Raw genomic sequence first — 20338 nt, 5'->3', positions numbered from 1 at the left:
GTGGCCGCACTGTATACACTCTGTTCACACATGCAGTTGTACGGCATACACAACTGCAGCACATTTCATGTGGCAGTCTTTAAAAGAGATTTTTTTTCCCATGGGACAACACTTATAAAACAGAATTCTACTCTGCCTAAGTCAGCAGACCACCAGGTCCCTATGTTGCTCGCATAGTGTGGTTTACAGAAGGAGAAAGACAGTCTAGGAAAAGTAATTCCATCAAATCCATGTACAGATATTTACTAAGGCACAGCAATCCAGTCAGGGAAGAAGGCGCTTGCTGTCCTCCTCCCATCTCCTCCATCCTGAAGGAGTTTAAAGCCCACATCCACAAAAAAAATTTAAACTCTTTTCCACAGCATTTAAACACCTGTGAAGATCTGGGCTTGCGTCCTCATAAGCAGTGCTACCTGTTCAAAGGGAAAAAAAAATAGTTGTCTTTCTACAGAAATGCCGAATGAAATATGTGCTATTACCATGTTCTTTTGCCTTCCTCTGCAGACTTCCGATATATTATACAATGCTGTCTGCTCTGGATAAAAATTAATACCCATTAAAACAAACAACAAAAAGCTACTAAAAGAAAACCAAAACACAACAACCGTTTTTTTGGAGAACAACTAACTTACCATGCCTTTGACTGAAAAACCTACCTCTTTCCTGAGAAGCAGAGATGCTTATTTCTGAAGGAATAAACATCCTTGGCTGCATGCTTGCTCTGTACAAAGAACAATCAATGTTGTTATCACTCCAAAGGCAACACAGAAAACTTTCTGCATTCATTAGCAAGGGAGGGTTGGTTTCAGCAGCTCCACGCTCTGTCCTCAAACCAGACCAGCTCTCTACAACTCCAGCAGAGAAAGGACTCAAAACTGTCTCATTCAGCAACATACAGGGTAATGTAAAGTTCCTGGGAAGAATCTGATGGACCATACAACGGGCAACTGCTGCGTGAATGAAGTCTGCAAATAAAAAGACAAAGGAAAAGATACCAAAAATAAAGGTAAAAGTTCTTATCACTTGACAATGAAGGGAGTGGCTGACGTTATACAGAAAGATTTTCATTACAGAAGAAAAAATATCAAATCAATCCCAGGGGCTTATCTCCTCTGAGCTGGAAAGAAAAATTTTGAAAACCATCCCCCAGGAACTGAGAATTGTCACAACTGCCAAATGCCAGCTTCCTCTCCCAAAGTCACTACAACGAACATTTTGTTTTCTCAACTTCTTCAAATAGGTCAAGATCACGACTGTAGGGGAAGCATCACTTTGGGGAAAATGGCTTCTATTAATTCAAAATACACCAAATCCTAATTCTAAATTCACACACTTTGCTGGGACTTTTGCAATCCATCTCTTAATAACATGGTGCCATTACTGCAGCAAAAAATAATCCCACTGTAAATATAACACAGTCACGTTGTAACTGTTAAATTCCACAGAACAGTATTACCAGAATATACGACTGGACGCAACTATGCAACGCCAGAGCATTATCTGGGAAATGAGATGTAGGAAAAAGATGGTCATAGAATCAACGATCTTTCCATCAGACTTAGATTCTTCAAAATAAAAGCGCTCCGACCGCAGTCGTAGCTCTTGTTGGTAAGCCATGGCTTGAATTACGCTAGCAGTGATTTTGAGAATTATGAACGTATCGCTTTTGGAAATAGCTTACTGTAAAACACTGAATGAATTCCGAAGATTAAAGCTCCAGTTACAGAAAGGCAAGCCGGTGATTTGTGCACTTCTTTGCTTTTAGCTTTTTGCTCAGTTAGGGCATAAATATTTTAAACCACTCATTAGATAGAAATTAATTCATACCCTATGCCTTGCAACATCTAAAATAATAATAAAAAAACTCTCTAGCACTGTTCAATTAACAGTGCATAAGCTTAATAATGTAAAAATACAAAATGAAAGCTTTTTAAAAGTAGATGCACGCTACGTTAAAAGCGGACAGACACCATGTCACTACGCAGCGTGTTGAAGTGCTTCGTTTTGTCTTTACATGGATTTTGTAATGCCAGGCTCCTGAAGGGTTCTGCTCTTTTCTCCTCTCTCGTTTAAAAGAGTTTGTGCCTCCGTAAATATCAGCTTCATTAGGCTCCCTGGCACCATGTGGAGGATTCAGTTGACTGAACATATTATTAGTCCAAAATACATGATTAAAAAAAAAAACAAGTGAGTAAGTGACGTGACTGCCTATGAAGCAGGACAGTTAACCAACATACTGCCCAATTCACCGAGTCAATTGAGGGGTGCGAAGAGATTCCTGCCAAGTCACCTTTCTCCTAAAAAACATACTCTCCCCTCTCTTATCCCACTATCAATACCACAGGATTAATTAAATCCTGTAAATCAAAATGTATGCAGCTACTTGCCATTGCCACAGACGTGTTTAAAAATAAAAGAATTATAATGAATTACGATACAGAATGTTTAGCATAGGCTTGCTATAGCTCTTAAAGGCCTGATACCACAGCATGCGTTAAGAACACTTCCCTGCTCCAGACGGAACTGTTTCTCTGTGGCATGGACGCATGGGAGGCCATCACACATGGATCTGCCTCTCAAGTAGAGGTGTATTTAAGTGCCTGGGTTAAGAGAGCTACAATGATGCTAACCACTGGTATTTGCTTATTTGGACACAGAGATGGCCAGTCAATAGATGCACTGATTTTCTGTCATTGCAGGCCACCCGTTAGTGACACAACAGCTCTGAAGCCTAATGGAAACTCCCCGAAGCATCCAGGTTTTCTAATGAAAAGGTACACAACATCTTTAGATTACGTAAGGTATTTGAAAGAAGAATTTGTCATCAACACAGTATTTGACACTGTATGTACACTGTCTAATGGTTTCTTTGTCTTTCATGAAGATAAAAGATACAGATTTTGAACCTAACTTCACTGGATTGTGGTATCTGCTTTCTCCATGAACATTATCATCAAGTCTTTAAGTAGCTCTTTTTTCAATCAAAAAAAATGAAAGGCAAATACCATCTGTCCCTGAACAGCACACACCAATATTGCTGTGGACATTTCCCAATTAGAAAAACAGCTTATTACATTCATCAACATTTACAGTAAATTGAGCACCTTTTAACAGCATTGTGCACATGAAAGAAAATGTCAGCCACCAAAAAAAGCAAAGCTCAAACTCAAAGTGACACCTTGGTACACTGAACTAAACAGAAACTTTGCAGTTCCAACGGAATCTGGGTTTTCCCATCTGCTTTTGGGCTTGCTAGGCTTGTTCCTTGCTAGGAACAAAACTCGTGTGAACTTCTCATCTTCCCAAATTTTGACTGAGGCATTTATTTGAATGCATTTTGACCCACCAGATATATTCCATTGATGTATCCTGATCTCACAGATCAACTGCACTGCTTTTTGGGATAATGTACAAAGGCACGGCCCCGAGAATATCACCATTTCAGCTCTGCACAACGGTAAATCAGGACCTTTGCATATACTAGCTGCATATTGTGATAAGATACTAATGCAGTAATACGACTTGAAACACCACTGCAGAACAGAAATGGGGAGTACTCTTCATTCTAAACAATTCGCGACAGATTTATTTTTAACACTGTTAACTTACCCAACAGCACAGCCGTGGTCAGAATGACTTGCCAATACATCTTGTTTTGAAGAGCCAGTCTGAAAAACATACAGAAAATTAACTGAGAATGATAATTATCATCAGGGTTTCATTACGGTACACTTCTTTTTCTTTGGTCTTCACACCTTTATAACAGAAAGCAACAACAAAATCAGAATGTCACATAATAAAACTCATTAACATTGCTTAGCATATCAATTAAATATCAACGCTGCTTTTCTTACATCCTTAGAGCTATATAGCACCTTATTCCTCCAGGCTGATGGTTGGTCACTTTCTGGGTTTGGTAATCTGAAAGGCACTATGAATCTAAACTATCAAAATGTCCAAGAGGTACTCGAGTATCTCTTCCCCCAAGAAAAGAAAAAAAAAAAGTGAAGCATACACAAAAGCACCCAAACATCAGTTTGGTGAAGAGTTTACTAAACTTTACATTCATGTGTAAATACTTTTCTTTCATTTGAGGTACTTTGTTCTTTTTGATTTTCACCCTTTAGCCACACAAATTCTGTTGAAGCCCAAATATAAGCATTTTTATACTTCAAGAAACAGTTTGACAGAGGATATCAGACTAAAACATGCAGAATTTGGTTGCCTTTGTAGTTAACTAGAACTGGATGATCAGTAAAATTTACAGATCGAGTCCGACAGAGAGTGTTATGGCAAGAACTAAGATTCAGGGAGTCCCTCCAAAGGCGTTCTCATTCCTTACATAATTTTGAGAACAATTTCCTCGAGACCATCGATGCTGCCAAAAGAGCTGGTGCCAACGTATGTAATCCCCTGGCCTTTCGGTTTGGGGCAGCGCGCACTGCACCACGCGGCGCTGCACGATGATACGCGGTCTTGGGAGCTGCATGGAAGCAAATTGCCGCGGTGGTGGAGGAGCAGGAGGGAAGAAGCAGGGCACTCCCCGCTCTTCTGTCCTGCGCAGAAGGTGAGAAATCCTTGTTGCCTCACCCCGGGCAGAGCCCCAGCGAGCCACCGCGGGGCAGAGGGGCACCAGCACAGTGGAACCGGTGGCTGCTAATAAAGCCAAGGGGTTTGGCTGCGGAAAGGAAAGCTGCTCCGTGCCCAGACTACACCCAGAACTATCCCTCCTCTCCCTTAAGTCCCTGCCAGAGACTAACAGGATCATGCAGGGACCCTGACGCTGCTTTAAGCCTTGCCCATGGCTTAAAGCAAAGGCGATTTGCTAGGCATGGCTGTCTACCTGCAGCAGCAGAGCTCTGAGCAGGGCAGCCACAGTACTTGGTAGTGTTGTCTCCCTGCGAGTTCTCTTACAATAAAAGCCCTTGGAAACTCAGCGGGGCTGGAGCCAAGCTGTTCCTTCAGCACAGACTGTCCTCTTTTTGGTCTGAAAAATGAGTCGGTCCCGTCCACTTTTCTCCCCATTCACCCAGGTTATAATCAGACTACCTTTTAAGCTACATTTTGATCAATTAAAGAGGAAAGCTCAAGATTTCAAAGGCAGTGCTCCACAACCCCTACTTCAGAGGAAAATTTGCCTCTCAGCAGAGCTGTTATCAGGCCAGCCTTCCCTGTACATCTGCCATTAGCCAATTTCCTAATAAGTGAGCCATGAAGGCCAGCGGAATTAGACTAGCTACAGCCTTCTATTAGGCCTGCCATTTCACGAAGATACAGGCTGGGATTATTTCCAAAAGCCTATGATGAAAGTTACCTAGTTTTTTCAAAGTTTCTGACTGGAGGGAAAAAAAAAAAAAAAAAGCTTTTAAAACAATTTACTTGGCATAAACATATGCCATTCCCATTATTAAGTCTACGGTTTAATGAAAGCCAGTCCATTTTCCTCTTTTATAGGCACAACAAAAATTTGCAGTTCATAGCTCAACCACTTCTCAGTAGGAACTGGCAGAGACCGCTTCCATATGTTGTGCAAGAAAATCAGACATACACACCAAAGGCTTATAAAGTTATTGGTATGTCATGGACGTTACTGAAAATGTCTTTAGAGCTCCCATTCTGAACACAAGTAAAATATTTCCACCAACAAAAGCTCTAAATGGTCCATAAAGTCACGGCCCATCAGTCGCTCTCCCGTTGTGAGATCCCACACTGAACGAAGCTAAAGCTGCCACCCAGGTACCTTAGCCCTTCTGCTCCTAGATGTTTAAAGAAAAGAACCTCTATTTCAGCAGCCATTCGCATTTCACTGTACTATTTCAAAGCAGAACGTGCAGCACCAGTGAAACACCATCTCTCACTTGTCCCCAGATGCAAGAAGGCAATACCTCTCACAGACTGAAAGGAAAGCAACCGCAGATGCCCAGGACCACGACCACTTCAAAGAAGAAACCTGTAGTTACGCAGTCTCCTGAAGATAACAGCATTTTCACTTCCTGCTGCCATATAAGCATCCAGATAGAGCAATCAAAGAGATTCTGATATCAGCACCAATTTAACCATAATTACCAATATTTGGGCCAGAAGGCAAAATCGTTGCTCAGACCACTTCAAGACGTTTTCTTTTTCTCCTTCTATTGCATCGACGTAAGCGGATACCACAAAGCTGTTGCTTTTAACCTCTGGTCCCAACAATACTCACAAACAAAAACCAGCGCTGAGTAGGATCAAGAAAGCAACACAAACCACGAGTCATCGGCATGAGCTCCTTTTTGGTCCACTGAGCATCCCTCCTGGATGCTTTGCACAGGGGCTGGGTAAAAAATAGCTACCTGCAGGTAATGCCCACGACACGACCAATGTCCTACTGGACTGGGCAGGAGTACTAAACACTTTTTCCAGTGAGAATATCGAATTTACCATAAATCCTAACTGCACTGTAAGAAAGACAAAAGTTTTACAAGAAGAGTTAAAGGAACTGGAAGTTTAATAAAGGAACATTATGAAACCTTGTAACTACAGCTCTGTCCTGGAGAGAGTTAACACAGCCAGGACAAATGGTTTTGTGCACGGTGGGGGAAGTCTCCACACAAATGGGAAGAATCGGGGCCTGTTTTAACACACTGGCCATAAGATGCTGCATCCTGAAACCACCAACTTTGCTGCTGCGTAGAAGATGACATTTTCCAGTTTCTTACTCTCCCTCTCCATGCTCACTGATGCAGAAAAAACTTCAATTAAGGAGCGTTCAATGGGATTTTTGTCAAGGCAGGAAAACAAAACAGCAAATACGATAAGCAAGGAGTATGATAATGAACATAAGGTAATCTGCTACAGGTCGGCTGAGAAGTCACACACTTCACTGGCATACTAGCATGGGAAACAGCTTCAGCACAGCCTGAAACATGGCTGGTGATCCACAAGCACCTGCTCAATGGGCTCAGAAAAACATACTGAGAGTTTGCCCTTGCCCTCTGAAGCTGACCTTTTCCTCTTGTTTTTCCCCGCACAGTTTCTTACCTTGACAGCTTGCACTTCTGCGTGTCTCCCTCCTGAACTACACTCACACCAAAACCAAACCACAAAGTTCACGTGGGAAGAGGACTGCTGTATGAGGCAGGTGTAGAGCACCAGCCCAGCCTGGCCGTCAGCGAGCAGCACGTCCTGACACCGCTGATCTCACCCTGAAGCTCTCACCCAGTCTCACAGGAACAGAGGGATGAGACGAGCAAATGCTGTGGGATCAGAGCCTCACATAGCTGCGGTTTGTCGGCGAGCAGTCTCAAACCTACAGAGTTACAGAAACTCAGCTGCCAGGATCACATATTTTCCCTCCAGCAATGTACCCACACACATATACAGAGTCTGAAGTTTTTCTTTTTCCTTTTTCTTACTCCCATCCTCCCAAAAAAAACAACAACAGCTGCTAGTTAATGGGAAACAGGAACATAACACCGCGAGCATACAAGCTGTCCCTGACTTTTGCAAGCTCTCTGCTACAGCTGTTTTTAACTATTCAAAAGCTCTCTATTATGCATACAAATATTTCAGCAGTAATGCCTCCATATAGCGCCTTCTGGCCTGCTCTTTATGGGTGCTAAGGGGGTTTCCATTCCTGTGGGGTTCTGACAACACCCGTGATTTGTGGTCAACCCTCCTGGGCACGAATTTCTGTTGTCATTTAGCACAGTAGCAAGCAGCATAAATAAGGAGTTCAGAGCAAATGAAGCGCACAATAGCAATGAAAATTATTTGCATTGAAGTTTTTGCTTTCAGATCCCACCAGAGCTTTAACCGAGGCAAGTGGAGACGCCCACCTCCCCCCAGCAGACGCAGTAAGACCCGCAGCAGAACTACCCTTGTCTCCAGAGGCAGCAGCAGAAATCCCTGCTGAGGTAACAAGCTACAGGTCCAGTGGTGAAACCCAACAACAACGCATCCCAAACATGCCCTAAACACGCCCCAGACAAACCCTGGAGCGGGTTCTCCTCTCGGCTGTGCTGAGGCTGCCTTCAGTTCACGACACCCGCGGTGCCCTGACCCAGCTCCCCTCCAGCATCCATCGCAGCGCAGGATCCAGCAGCGGAGCCCTCACAACACCTCAGCAGAGCCCTCACACCCCGGCAGGGCACTCACAACACCTCAGCAGAGCCCTCACACCCCGGCAGGGCACTCACAACACCTCAGCAGAGCCCTCACACCCCGGCAGGGCACTCACAACACCTCAGCAGAGCCCTCACACCCCGGCAGGGCACTCACAACACCTCAGCAGAGCCCTCACACCCCGGCAGGGCACTCACAACACCTCAGCAGAGCCCTCACACCCCGGCAGGGCACTCACAACACCTCAGCAGAGCCCTCACACCCCGGCAGGGCACTCACAACACCTCAGCAGAGCCCTCACACCACCTCAGCAGGGCACTCCCACGCCGGCAGGGCACTCACTTTCCCCGCACCCCACCGCCCGGCCCTCAGCGCTGCCCGCCGCCCCGAGCCGTGCCCCGCCGCCCGCCCGCTCGCTCGCTCGGGGGCTCGGCTCGGCGCCCACCGCGGGTCGGGGCCGGCAGCAGGCGCCTGTCAGACCCGTCCCGACCGCCGCCTCCCCCCGGTTGCGGTCCCTGCCGACGGCTGCCCTCGTGCGTTAATTACCCGTGCGGTAATTAACAGCGGGGTCCCCGCACGCAGCCCGCAGCGGCTCCTGCAGCCTGCGGCACGCTCGTGATTTTAGTGCGGCTTATCTCTCTTCAGGCGCTAAGCCTCAGGAGTGAAAGAGAGAAAAGAGCAGAAAGGTCCGGCCGTGGGCTCCGTGCCGCCCGCTCCCGTCACGAACCGCCCCGCGGCTGCCCCAAGCGCCCCGCTCCCGGACCTGCTCCGCTTCGCTCCCGCGGCGCCGGTCCCGGCCCCGGCCCCGGGCCCCGCACGGCCCCGCTCGGGGCGCAGGAGCCGTCCCACCGCCGTCCCGCCTCGCCCTCCCAGCGGCCGGCCCGGCCCCACCTGCCTCCGGCTCCCCCCTCCCGGCCCGCCCCGGCCCCAGCCCTGGCCCCGGCCCCGCCGCCTCGCCGCAGGCACAAGATGTCGGAGGCGCCCCGTCAGCGCGGGGCGGAGCGGGACGGGGGTTCCCCCGGGCTTTTCAGCTGAATTTTCCTACGATGGCAGGGGCCCAAGGGAAAGTTTGAGCCTCACACAGCCCGCGGGAGGACGGGGGGCTTCAGCCCACGGAGGCAGCGCCCCCCGCTCCCGGGGGAGGGCAGCGAGGCCGGGGGGAGGCTGACAAACTCCTGTCATAACGGCTCCACGCGGCGCGGGTACTAAGGAAAGTTAAGGGCTGTTCTTACTTCTTTTCTTTTTCCTCCTTTTTACGTGAACAGGGAACCTTCGGGGAACGACCAGTGCTGCCTGAAGCCACGGAAACGTTTGCTGGGAGCTTAATTAACGCTCGGGCGCAGCAGTGCATCTCGCAGCAGAGGCTGTCCTCAGCAGCCGACTGCTGATGTAAGAGGTGACAGCGACCGCAAGCACAGGCAGCGCTTTCTGAACATTTAGCCTGTTTAATGTGCTTCCCAAGGTTCTCTGCATTTTCACAAAAGGATAGGCATAAATGTTGTGAAGTACTGATCCTAACACAAACACACTTGTCAGAAGGACAAAGATTATTTAGTGCCCTAAAAAATCTGACTCAGATACACTGCTTCTAACTGGCATATTACTGCAAGCAGTGCTGTCCAGTTCAGTTTTGTCTATTTGTTGAATTACATACCTCAAAGTGAGTGAAGGTACCAGAAGTTAGTCCTGAAAATCCTGTTCTTTAAAGTTGTGAAAACGTTAGTATTACTAGCTAGCCAGAGACTTCCAAGGTGTATGTGAACATTCGACATAAACAATTTGTTATGTTTAACTATTTGAATCCAAAAGTGTGAATACCACAGTGTTCACCACATGCATTGATGTAAGAATATGATTTTGATCAGGAAATGTGATCTTAAAACCTCAAATAAGACAGATACAAGAAATGTACAAAATAGCCCATCTGTAGATGATTGTTTTAAAAGAACAGTTATTTATAAAGTATCTCTTATTAAAAAGAACAAAAACTTATTTACCCAAGACAGCATGTAATGTTGTTCAAAATAATAAATGCTTTGCCATCAACTTCAGTGCAGTGATGACTTAACCTGCAGTATTATGGATCATTTGAATTTTATTGATTTTTAAATAGTAATTTGTCCTAAGATTGTTTAAGGACAAAAATCAGAGCTTTATTTACAAAGTATCCTTACTATCCCTGTGTCTTCATTTTTTTTTCTAAATATCTTAGAAAGGAAGATAGCTTAATCTATCATCTTTAAGCTGCATTGGTTATATTCACAAAATTGTACATACAGTTCATGTACATACATAAGATACATGTGTACATAAGGAATACATGCATAGTTCTAAAGTAGCATCTTTGGTACATATAGATCCTCCTTAGAGGGCAACCCAGTCATATGCACCATTAAAAAAAAAAAAGACACCACCAACAACAACAAATACCACAGCCCAAACGCAGTAATCTGTACAGAAAGTCAGAAAACATGGTGTTTTTACATACAGGAAGATATTTAGAGAAGTCTGTTCCTCTTTTCATGTAACAAGCAATCATTTCTGACCAATGTGCCAATCCAGTCACTCGTATTTGCAGATAGAAAATTTGGATCATTACTTTTGCATGCACTGCAATGAAACCTTCAGAAGGAGATGATCCTGAACACCTCCATTCTTCCAGGTTCCACCTTACCCTCCATGCATCCCTCTTCACTGAAACTGCCTTGTGGGCATACACCACAATTGAGCATGACTAACATTCGCTGTCTACAGAGGACTCGCTGGTCTGAAGCAATTTGTTCTGAAATGTAATCTGAATTTACTCTCCAGAAAAAACTCTGCAGAATTTATTTTCTGTTTAGAATTTTGATATTAATCAATGGTGGTTGGTTTCCTTAAACACCTAAATTTCCAGCTGGAATTGATTTCTGCATCACAAAATTGTCAAAGATAATATGTTTAAAAAAAAAAAAAAAAGCAATAGGCTTTAACACAGTTATGAACCAGTTGGAAGACAGATAATTATTTCCCATTATTTTTTTTTAATTACATTTCTGTGAACCACCTAGATGCAGAGAGACTACTTTAATTTCTTCTTTACTATACTACTCTTCTGCAACTTACAAATCCTGAGTCATAGTGAAGAAATTGACAGTGAAAATTAATAACTGAAATTAAATTTAAATCCTGACCTTGAATTGCTAGAATGAGTTTTTCAACTATTAAATTTATAAAGACTAGGTCTGAAGTTGGAAAAATGAAAAACATCCCCAGGTTATACAAAATGGTTCTAAAATGAGCAGTGAGCACGCTGTAGTAATCTGTACTTCTCCAGAAGCTATACAGTTTATAGCTTAAAAGCTACTTTTACACAGAAGTTAAAAGTCCAGTTACTAAGTGAGATAAAAGATCTTTTTATGTCATCTTGTTATGTGTATGTTCTTTCTTCTAATGCATAGCTATGGGCACAGTTATGCACGTGAATTTCCAGTTCGGATCAGGCACACAGTCGAATATGCACCAAGAGTACTTTGTCTCTAACTATAGTCCATGCCAGAAGTCACTAAAGATATCACAAACAAGGCTTGGAAAAAAAATACTAGAACAAACAGCAAAAGTAGAGATTAGGTTACAGATTAAAGATAACAACCTTAAAACAAACAGCAGAAGTAGAGATTACAAATTTGCTATAACCCCACATTGAATGCAGAATCTCCTTAGTTTGCTGTAAAGATAACTATGTTGACCACAGTAGCAGGAAGGATAACAAGAGGGTAAGGAAACTAAAGTTACTATAGCTGCAGCAGGGAGGGTGCTGAAAGGGTTAATACATGCAAACAGAATTATGAAAAAATAGCACATGAAATTGCAAGTCCCAGGCACTGGTATTTTAACCAAATTTGTTAAGAAGTAGTACTGTAAGAGTCAAGAACAAATACATACTGCTTCTGTACAAAGGGGGAGAGTGTGATAAAATCTGATTTCTAAAGCATACAGACTTTATAACAAACTGGGGGAGAGAGGTGAGAGCTGGGGAATAACTCCCAAGCGGAAGGAATTACAAACCACTTAAAGCGAAGGACAATACTGGCATGAAATCAGATGGGTATAAACCTGCCTCAAAAACATTTAGGCCTGTTATTAAAATCTGAGTCTTGGTCAGTAGAAGAATACTCATTTCTGGAACAACCTGTAATCAGAAAAACAGGGCGGAAAAGAAACAGTTTAAGTGAGGGTTTAATAAGTTAATGAAAAGAATAATTATACAGCTTTCTAGCTCCAAGAAAATTGGATAAAATAATCTAGACAGACTGTCTTAGCCTCAGGTTTTGTTGCTACCAATGGGAGTTCCTTGGGAGTTTACCTATTTCATCCCCATTTTGTAGCCCTTGGTACCCCTCTCTGTTATATCAAGGAACTTAAAGTGATGACTGAACACAGATAGAAAATATGTGCTTACCCTTTTTCTTGGAAAAGACAGCAAGAGTTTAGAGCCAAGGTACCAGAGACTGATAAGTCCCAGATACGTGCAGCAGAGGTTTTTATGACATTTTTTATTTTTAGCAGTATTATTTTAAAACAAATGAAAAAAAAATCTGTTTCATAAGCTATGAAGAAAAATATTTTGATTTAGCTACTGCAAGCTCGTCTCGGTAAATAGACTCGAATGTCTCATCATACCATCTATTGGATTGTGTAAACAGCTCCACCATGGCCGTAAACACAAACCTACGGACTGGCTTTAATTTATTTATTGCCTTTCGGTAATTCATGATCCATTTCCTCAAAGCAGCAGAAGCCAATCTCTCTCCTCGTTAAAAGAATCACCATCTCTAATTGAATATAAATTCTATTTTTAAAATATTTCTGTATTCTGATGTGACAGTTTCGGAAATCTGACTACATGCAATTTCTGTGCAGAGGCTGGGAAACTGATGAAGCTTTTGTATCCTGGACTTCCGTAGCGCAAGCAAAAACTGTCGCATGCTGGCTAATCTGCCACATCCCTGCTGGGTGAGATACACAACAGGCCCACGTGGAAATGATATTCTATTTAGGTTGAGACATCTCAAGACAAATGTTTGACTGAGTAAATTTTATTTCACTTTGCCATATACCACTGGTGTTCAGTGAAAGGAAAAAAAAATCCCTACATAGCCTATGCTAGTGCATAATTATTTTTAAAGTTTTTTTTTTTTCTTTCTTAATATCTAAACTAAATCTTCCTGCAGCGTAATCCTCTTACTTTTTTCATATATTTGGGAAAGACAGCAGATGTAATCCTCCTTTAAGAAGTCCCTTTATGTATGTTAGATATGTTATTGTCTCATACCGATCTTCTGCCGTGTAAACTAACCAGCTCCAGTTCCTTCAGCCTTTCTTTACAGACCACCTTTTCAGGAGACCTGCTGAGGCTTACAGATCTCCTTTGGTCTCATTCCTGCTGCTCTCTTTTCTAAAGGGCGATGTCCAAAGCTGGAGCCAGAACTCCAACTGAAGTTTCAGCAATTGCTATGTAAAGGGAAAGGATCATCTCACGTTTTACACAAGACAACCCTGTTTACTCATCCCATGTGGGTGTTTGCTTTTCTTCCCTCCCAGCTGTGTACCTATGTTGACTCAGGCTTGGTTTGCATGTCTCCCTAAGCCTCAGATCCTTCCTGCATAACTTTTGTTTGTGCAGTTGATTATTTCTAAGTACCTTGCACTCGTCTTTGTTGAATTACAGCCTATTTATTTCAGATCATTTCAGCAATTTGTCAAGATCACTTTTAATTCTAATCCTGTTCGCTAAAGTGTTTGCAACTGTTCCTAGCATATTGTTATCCGACGATTTAATATGCATACACTTTTCAACTATTCAAATATTTAGTGAAAATATCAGACAGTCTTAGGCTTCAGGTGCACCCCTGAACAACCACCCTACATGAAGTCCATCAGTCTGAATTGCTGGCTGAGGGTTTGTTCTGTTCTTGTTTGGTTTTGAAAGTCCCTTTCTTTTCATCTGAGCACTTTAGAGAAAGATGTCCCTGCCCATAGCAGGGGGGTTGGACTAGATGCAGGTGATCTTTAACCCAAATTGTTCTGTGATTCTATGGTTTAATGTAAGCTCGACTTCCCTAGCTTGCTTAGGAGGAAGTCACGTGAGTGTCAAAAACATCACTGAAGATAGTATACTATTATGTTATAAGCTTTCCTTATCTGCAGGAATTCTTCTCATTACCAAAAACATTTTCTTGCTGACCCTAATGGAGCCATTTGGTCCAATCTGTTTTCTATTTATCTTTCTGATTTACCCCTACATGTCTGTGTTACTCTTTCACAAGTCCTCTATAGTAAAGTAACACAACTTTCTATTCTAACAAAGGTTTCACATTAAATTCAAAATATTTGCTCCCCTACTAACTTTGCCACCTTTAATTCACTTTGAAGCTGATGACGTTTACTTTCACACATATTTTTTCAAGAAAATGCCAACTCCCCTGGACAACTCCACTTGTTAGACTTAATTGCCATTTGATATTCACCATAACTGATTTTATTGGAGTCTTCTTTCCCAAATAGTTTTGTCTGTGTTCTACTGTGTCCTTACATTTTCATATTCTCAACTGGTTAATTCCTCTCTCTCAGTCTCAATCTGGAGGAGTATTTTCTCAAGATGTTAACCAGCTCTAGTTAAAAAGCTCCTTGCCCACCTGACTTCCTTTGCAGCATACAATAAACCCTTGCCTTGGTCTTTTCTTTACATCTTTGCCCAAATACTTCCAGTTACTTCACCTCCCACATACGCTGGATCTCAACAAAAAACATATCCTTTTGGTGAAGACCTTCATTCCTCCTGTGCCTTCCGACCTCTCTGAACAAGTCTTTCCTTCCATCCTGAATTACCTCACGAATGATCTACTTTACCAGTGCAGTTATCACTTTGACTCAATACAAAAATTTTCAGTTTCTCCTTTTTCTCCACACTTTATGCATTTGCACACAGACATCCAGGATGTTCAGCCAACTGCCCCGTGATTCTCCTCTTTTGCTCCTGTAACCGTACCTTGACGAGGCTCCCTAGCTCCTGCACCTTTTCCATGCTCTGAGTTTATTCTTAACCATTGGGCCTGTGCCATCGTCTACTCTGAGCCTGAATTTGAAGGAAAACCCCTTGGTTTGGCAAGCCTGTGACCAAAGACGATGTTTTCCAGTGTCACCACAGCATCCCCTCTTCTTAGGGCTTCACCCTTCGTGGAAGTGGAACAGTTTTTGGAGAATGTCTTTATAAATGCAAACAGCAGTGAAATTTATTTTCTCTCAGCCTCCACATTTCACCTCAGACTTTCTCCCTCGAAACACTATAAAAACAGCAAAGGTCCAGCAGCCTTTCAAAGAGTTACACGCTGAGCAACAACAAAATACCATGAAATACCAAGTCCCAAATGTTTTGTAAAGCACTTGAGAAGACTTCAGAAATCCATGTGCAATTGACTGAGAGCAAGAAACATGTAACTGTATGTAAAGTTTCAGACAGAAAAAAAAATGTTATTTAGCCTTGAAGGTTTCTTTATTTATTTAAATAATGAAGCATTAAACCAATTCTTTCCCTTCCACCAGTCATGCTGGATAGAGTCATGTAGCCTTTGTGTCGGTGGGCAATGACAGTACCCTGACTTCTCAGGAACAAAAAGTGACTAATCTCCTGTACCATCTTACATCCATACAGATATCTATTGTAATGCTAATCTTCCTGCCAGATAGTAGAACAACCAAAAAAAAATACGCTATTTTCCTCTACTGCTGAGGAAAAATTGTCCAACCATCTCCCCCAACAGTAAGAGGAGGGTGCCAACATAACAAGCCTAAACATAAATCCTTTTCTGAGGCTCACAGTTCTGAATAAAGACGCAGAAATCTGGAGCATATTGAACCTTAGTAACTTCATGCAAATTTAACACGTATGCATCTGAAAGAGCTAGAAAAAGTGTTAGAAATTCAGCACCAGTTCTCCCAGGTTAAATTTGTCAGTCCTGAGCACAAATGAGCTTCTTCTGGGTGTATAGCATGGGTTTTGTCATTTTCCCCCCCTTTCTAATTCATCTAATTTATTCATGCTGGATTAACCAATTTATGTTTAGCCAGGTGAAAGAGACTGACTGTGGGACTGCTGTAGAAAATCAAACACTCTTATGCTATGTAAAAACGAATCATGCGTATGTGTGTGTGTCTGAAGTTTTTCTAAGCCATTTAATGGCCACCAGAAATGAAAAGTCTAGCTTTGTTGTTAAGTTGATGCAAAGATGGACACTGCCTTCATAGTGTTTCCCTCCAGGGATATTCTTGCTGCTGCAAGAAACTTTTGCATTTAATCTCTCTGGACCTCCTCACCAGCACCCAAGTCTAATCAACCAGCCAAAATCTTGCTACTGCATTAAGACCACAAAGAGAATTAGACTTCACTTTTGGACACCTACAGAAATGCTCTCTGCAATCCACACTGCAAATTTTAAATTGCAGCAGGTAGAGATTAAACATATTCTGTACAAAAAATGTTCCCTTTTCTGAGAGATTCGTGTTTTCCACAGCTGCGCAGGTACTACAGTCATATACTTTGATACAATAAGTTGGCATAAAATACACTAAAAAACTAAGATTTTAGAATAAAAATAAAACAAAAAGTCTTATTATTACCATAAGAAAGCATAATTGAATAGACATTAAAACTTACTGAGCATACCACAATAAAACACAACCAGATAATTAAATGTATAATTAAATGTATAATTAAATGCATGTTCCTCCTTTGTTGGAAACCCCTAGCAGCTGTGTGCTCAAATTTCCTCCCCAGGCTGATGCAAGCGTAACTATACTAATCTAGTAAAGATAATCCTAGAGACGCACCTTTTTAATTTAGAGCAGAATGGCTCCTTCCTGTTATTTATTTTTGTTCTAGGACAAAAAGTTAAACTGTTGCTTTGAACTTGAGAAACAAAGGCAGCCATCTGAGCACACAGGCTCACCTTCCAGGAGGGAATGGTTCACGGTGAGCTGTCGGAGCCTTATTGACAGTGATTCACCTCGGGGGCATACAGGAATGAATCACGTCTGTTAACTGCGGAGATGCTGGCAGCAGAGCACCGATCTTAAAACCCTGACTCACCCTCAGACACTTTATGCTAGCATCAAGAGAAACTTGTGAGCAACTCCGTGTAGCGCAAATTGATCTCTTTAAAAAAATAAAAAATAATTAAAAAAAAATCAGTAAAACTCGTATCTTTTTCTCACGTGATGGCAGGATAAGACCAGTTTGTCTGTGAATAGTGGAATTGCCCTGTCAGCAGAGAACTTATCTCAGAGTGCCCTGGTAACATGCTATTAAATGTCCATGGGGAAAATGAGAAGTGGGATCCCAAATACATGTCTTTACAGGAAAGAAGAGAATTCACCTCCTTCTCTGTCACTGTGCAAGAACCTAAAAGGGTGTAAATGCTTCTGTGAGAAACAAATCCAGGTAAAAGTTACTAACAACTAGTTAATGAATTCTCTCTTTGGGGTTAAACTGAATATTATTGGAAAACTACCTCACCCTGCAGGAGCTGCATTAATCTTAAACCTGCAACAAACTTCATGTTTCAGATTCTCCAGGAATGCACGATGAGTGGATGCTCCCCATCCCAAAAAGCATACAGGAAACAACAGAAGGATACCAAGAAGCAGATGAAAACCTTATGCTAATATTCAACAGAGCTTTGATTTAGAACTGTTTGGCCTCTCACTATCACTCCCCTAGCACGCCTGAAGGATGTCAGCATCCCACGACGACACCGCAGTCCTTACTGAATCTAGCGCGACGTTACTAAACGCCTGATGGAAACGCACAGAAGCAAAGGGAAGAAATCACTGCCAGGCTAATGTAAGAATCGTTGTGCTCAGAATATTAATACTCAATGGCATACTCTGGGCGCTTACAGAAATGTGTGCATTTGAACACTTCATTCCTCATAGCGAGAGAAAAAAATGGAGAGAGACCTAAATAGATGTAGATTGTGGAATAAACAGCTATTGCCATCTTATATGGAAGCTTTTCAGGCAAGAAAATAGTTACAGAGGATGAAGTAATTCTGTGAGTCATATAGATAGAAATTACACAAAACTGATAAGTGTCTGAGGATAATAAAAACCTTGAAAATTATTCATGAGAGGAGTGTTAAAACGTTTGATTCATACGCGACAAATTGCCCACTTGCACATCATGCTTTTTTCACACATTAATAATTCAAGTCAATAGATACATCAGGTTTCTGGATTTTTCTTTTCTTGTGCTTTTAAACTTCCGTGTTACTTCTCTTAACCATCTCCCAGTTTATGAAGCAGGAGTGTCTGAAGCAAATGTATAAACAATACTAAAAATACGTACAGACTGCTGCCATTTTAGCAGGAAAAACGTAATCTTCTGGACACATCAGTGCCACCCTTGTTCACGAATTGGTGAGTAGTGCACCCATACCAGTGTGGAGGTTATCAAGAAGACAGAGCCAGGCTCTTCGCTGGGCGCATGATCAGAAAACAAGAGACAGCAGGCATAAACTGAAACAAGCCAGGGTTCAGAGCCAACAGAAATAAAAGCTTTTTCCCCAGGAGGAGCATCAGGCAGGGGAGCAGGCTGCCCAGTGTTTGTGCAGTCTCAGTCCTTGGAGGTTCTCAGGACCAGAATGGGTAAGGCCTGAGCAACCGGGTCTCATCTCACAGCTGGCTCTGCTCTGGGCAGAAGGTTGTTGTACAGACCTCCTGAGGTTCCTTCCAACCTGAAGCACCCAGTGACCCTATCGTCCTGTGGGAGTTGCAGCTGGTCATTAGGGGAAATTAATTTCTGCAAGTAAATGACAATTTAATCAATATATATTAAAAAAAACAAAAACAAAAAAAACTAGAAATGCTGTTAAAAAGAAAAGACTAAATATTTAGCTTCTCCTTTACAAATGTGTTCCTGTATCTGTACACACGCAGAGATGCATTCAGTATTCTGTGTCATCCCGAGGAGTGATTTCCTCTCTCCCAAAGCAGCCAGGCTTACAAGGTTTACAAAGCAGGGTTCATAGCTCTGCTTGCCCACTGGCAGGTCAGCTTCAGCACAGCCCGAAAGGCCGGCGTTGGCCATGCAAGTCACGCGTGCTGGGGCGCAAGTCACTGAGTCACTGCGAGCCGAGCCTCCTGCCTTAAACACAGCCGCAGAGGAACAGGTCGGTGGTGGGCTCAGCCCACAGATTTCGTGGTGTCACGCTGGCCATACGGACTTGGCAGTTTAGTTCTCTGCTGCTTGCACCAACTTTGTGTAGATTTGATTCAGACTTGATCGTAAGCACATCTCCGGAACTGGTCTCAGCCCATCAGGAGGTATTCATTGCTAATATTGGCAATTCTTCATGTCCGTGTCTGTTAGAGCACCATATCCTCGGGGCAAGTGATTTCCTTTAAGAAAGGCTCATTCCTTGCCCATCACAGTGAGCACTAGTCTCAGCCGATCAGCAATATCAAATCAGAGTTTTAAATAGCAGCTTGAGCAAGAGGACCATTAACAGCAAGTAAGACTTAGCTGCTCCTACATCACAGCCCCAGATGGGGTGCTGCACAGTACCAACAACTGCTATCTGGTCCCCAGATCTGATCCCCAGCAATAGTCAATAACAGTGGCTGAAAAAGTTCTGGATTAAGGCAGTGTGATTTAACACATCTGAGTTTCCTTTCTGTTACATGAAGATCCAAAGAGGCTCATCCCCCCTTCTCAGTTGAGTTTGGTGCTGCCTAATCTTAAGATTTTCAGTACTCAGTAGTGTACCCCAGACTCTCATGTTTTGAGAGGGATTGCACTCCCCTTAAATAACATGGGAATCCCATTTTTCTGTCTCAAGGGTGAATGGTGTAGGGCACTTATAAATCATTGCAGATTGTGGTTGTTGTCAATTGCCACGTAAATTAAGGCCATGCAAGTACCTTCTACTGTTTCATCTTCCCTTTCATTTGTAGTCTGATTACTACTCAATATTAGGTATTTGGTGAAATGTCCTAAAAAAACATTACTTTTTAATTTTAACAACTTTTTTTTTTTTCTGCCAGTAGCTGACAAGGTAGAAAGATGTGCTTTTCTCTTTCATTCCTGTGAAGTTAGAGGCAGTGCCAATTTAAACTGTGACTGAGGCTCTGCAATGCTGCAAGTCTATCCTATTACTTCAAATTCAGTGATGCAACCTGAGTTTACATTAATTAACTTCCT

At 42.7% G+C, this 20338-nt stretch overlaps 1 protein-coding gene across 2 annotated transcripts in view; it reads right to left on the bottom strand.

Annotated features, from left to right (window-relative positions):
* Nucleotides 1-3749, bottom strand: part of LEPR (leptin receptor) — a 30113-nt gene extending 26364 nt beyond the window's left edge. For both annotated transcript variants that reach the window (XM_035564377.1, XM_035564378.1), the window contains exons 1-2: nucleotides 3610-3749; nucleotides 657-965 (exon numbers count right to left, since the gene is read on the bottom strand). In XM_035564377.1, the coding sequence (XP_035420270.1) occupies nucleotides 657-965; nucleotides 3610-3679 (379 nt within the window). In that variant the 5' untranslated portion in view covers nucleotides 3680-3749. The remainder of the gene's footprint in view (nucleotides 1-656; nucleotides 966-3609) is intronic.
* Nucleotides 3750-20338: the final 16589 nt, after the last annotated feature.

The sequence above is a fragment of the Cygnus atratus genome, chromosome 8, assembly GCF_013377495.2.
Source record: "Cygnus atratus isolate AKBS03 ecotype Queensland, Australia chromosome 8, CAtr_DNAZoo_HiC_assembly, whole genome shotgun sequence".
Taxonomy (NCBI): domain Eukaryota; kingdom Metazoa; phylum Chordata; class Aves; order Anseriformes; family Anatidae; genus Cygnus; species Cygnus atratus.
This window is presented reverse-complemented; position numbering and strand designations above follow the sequence as displayed.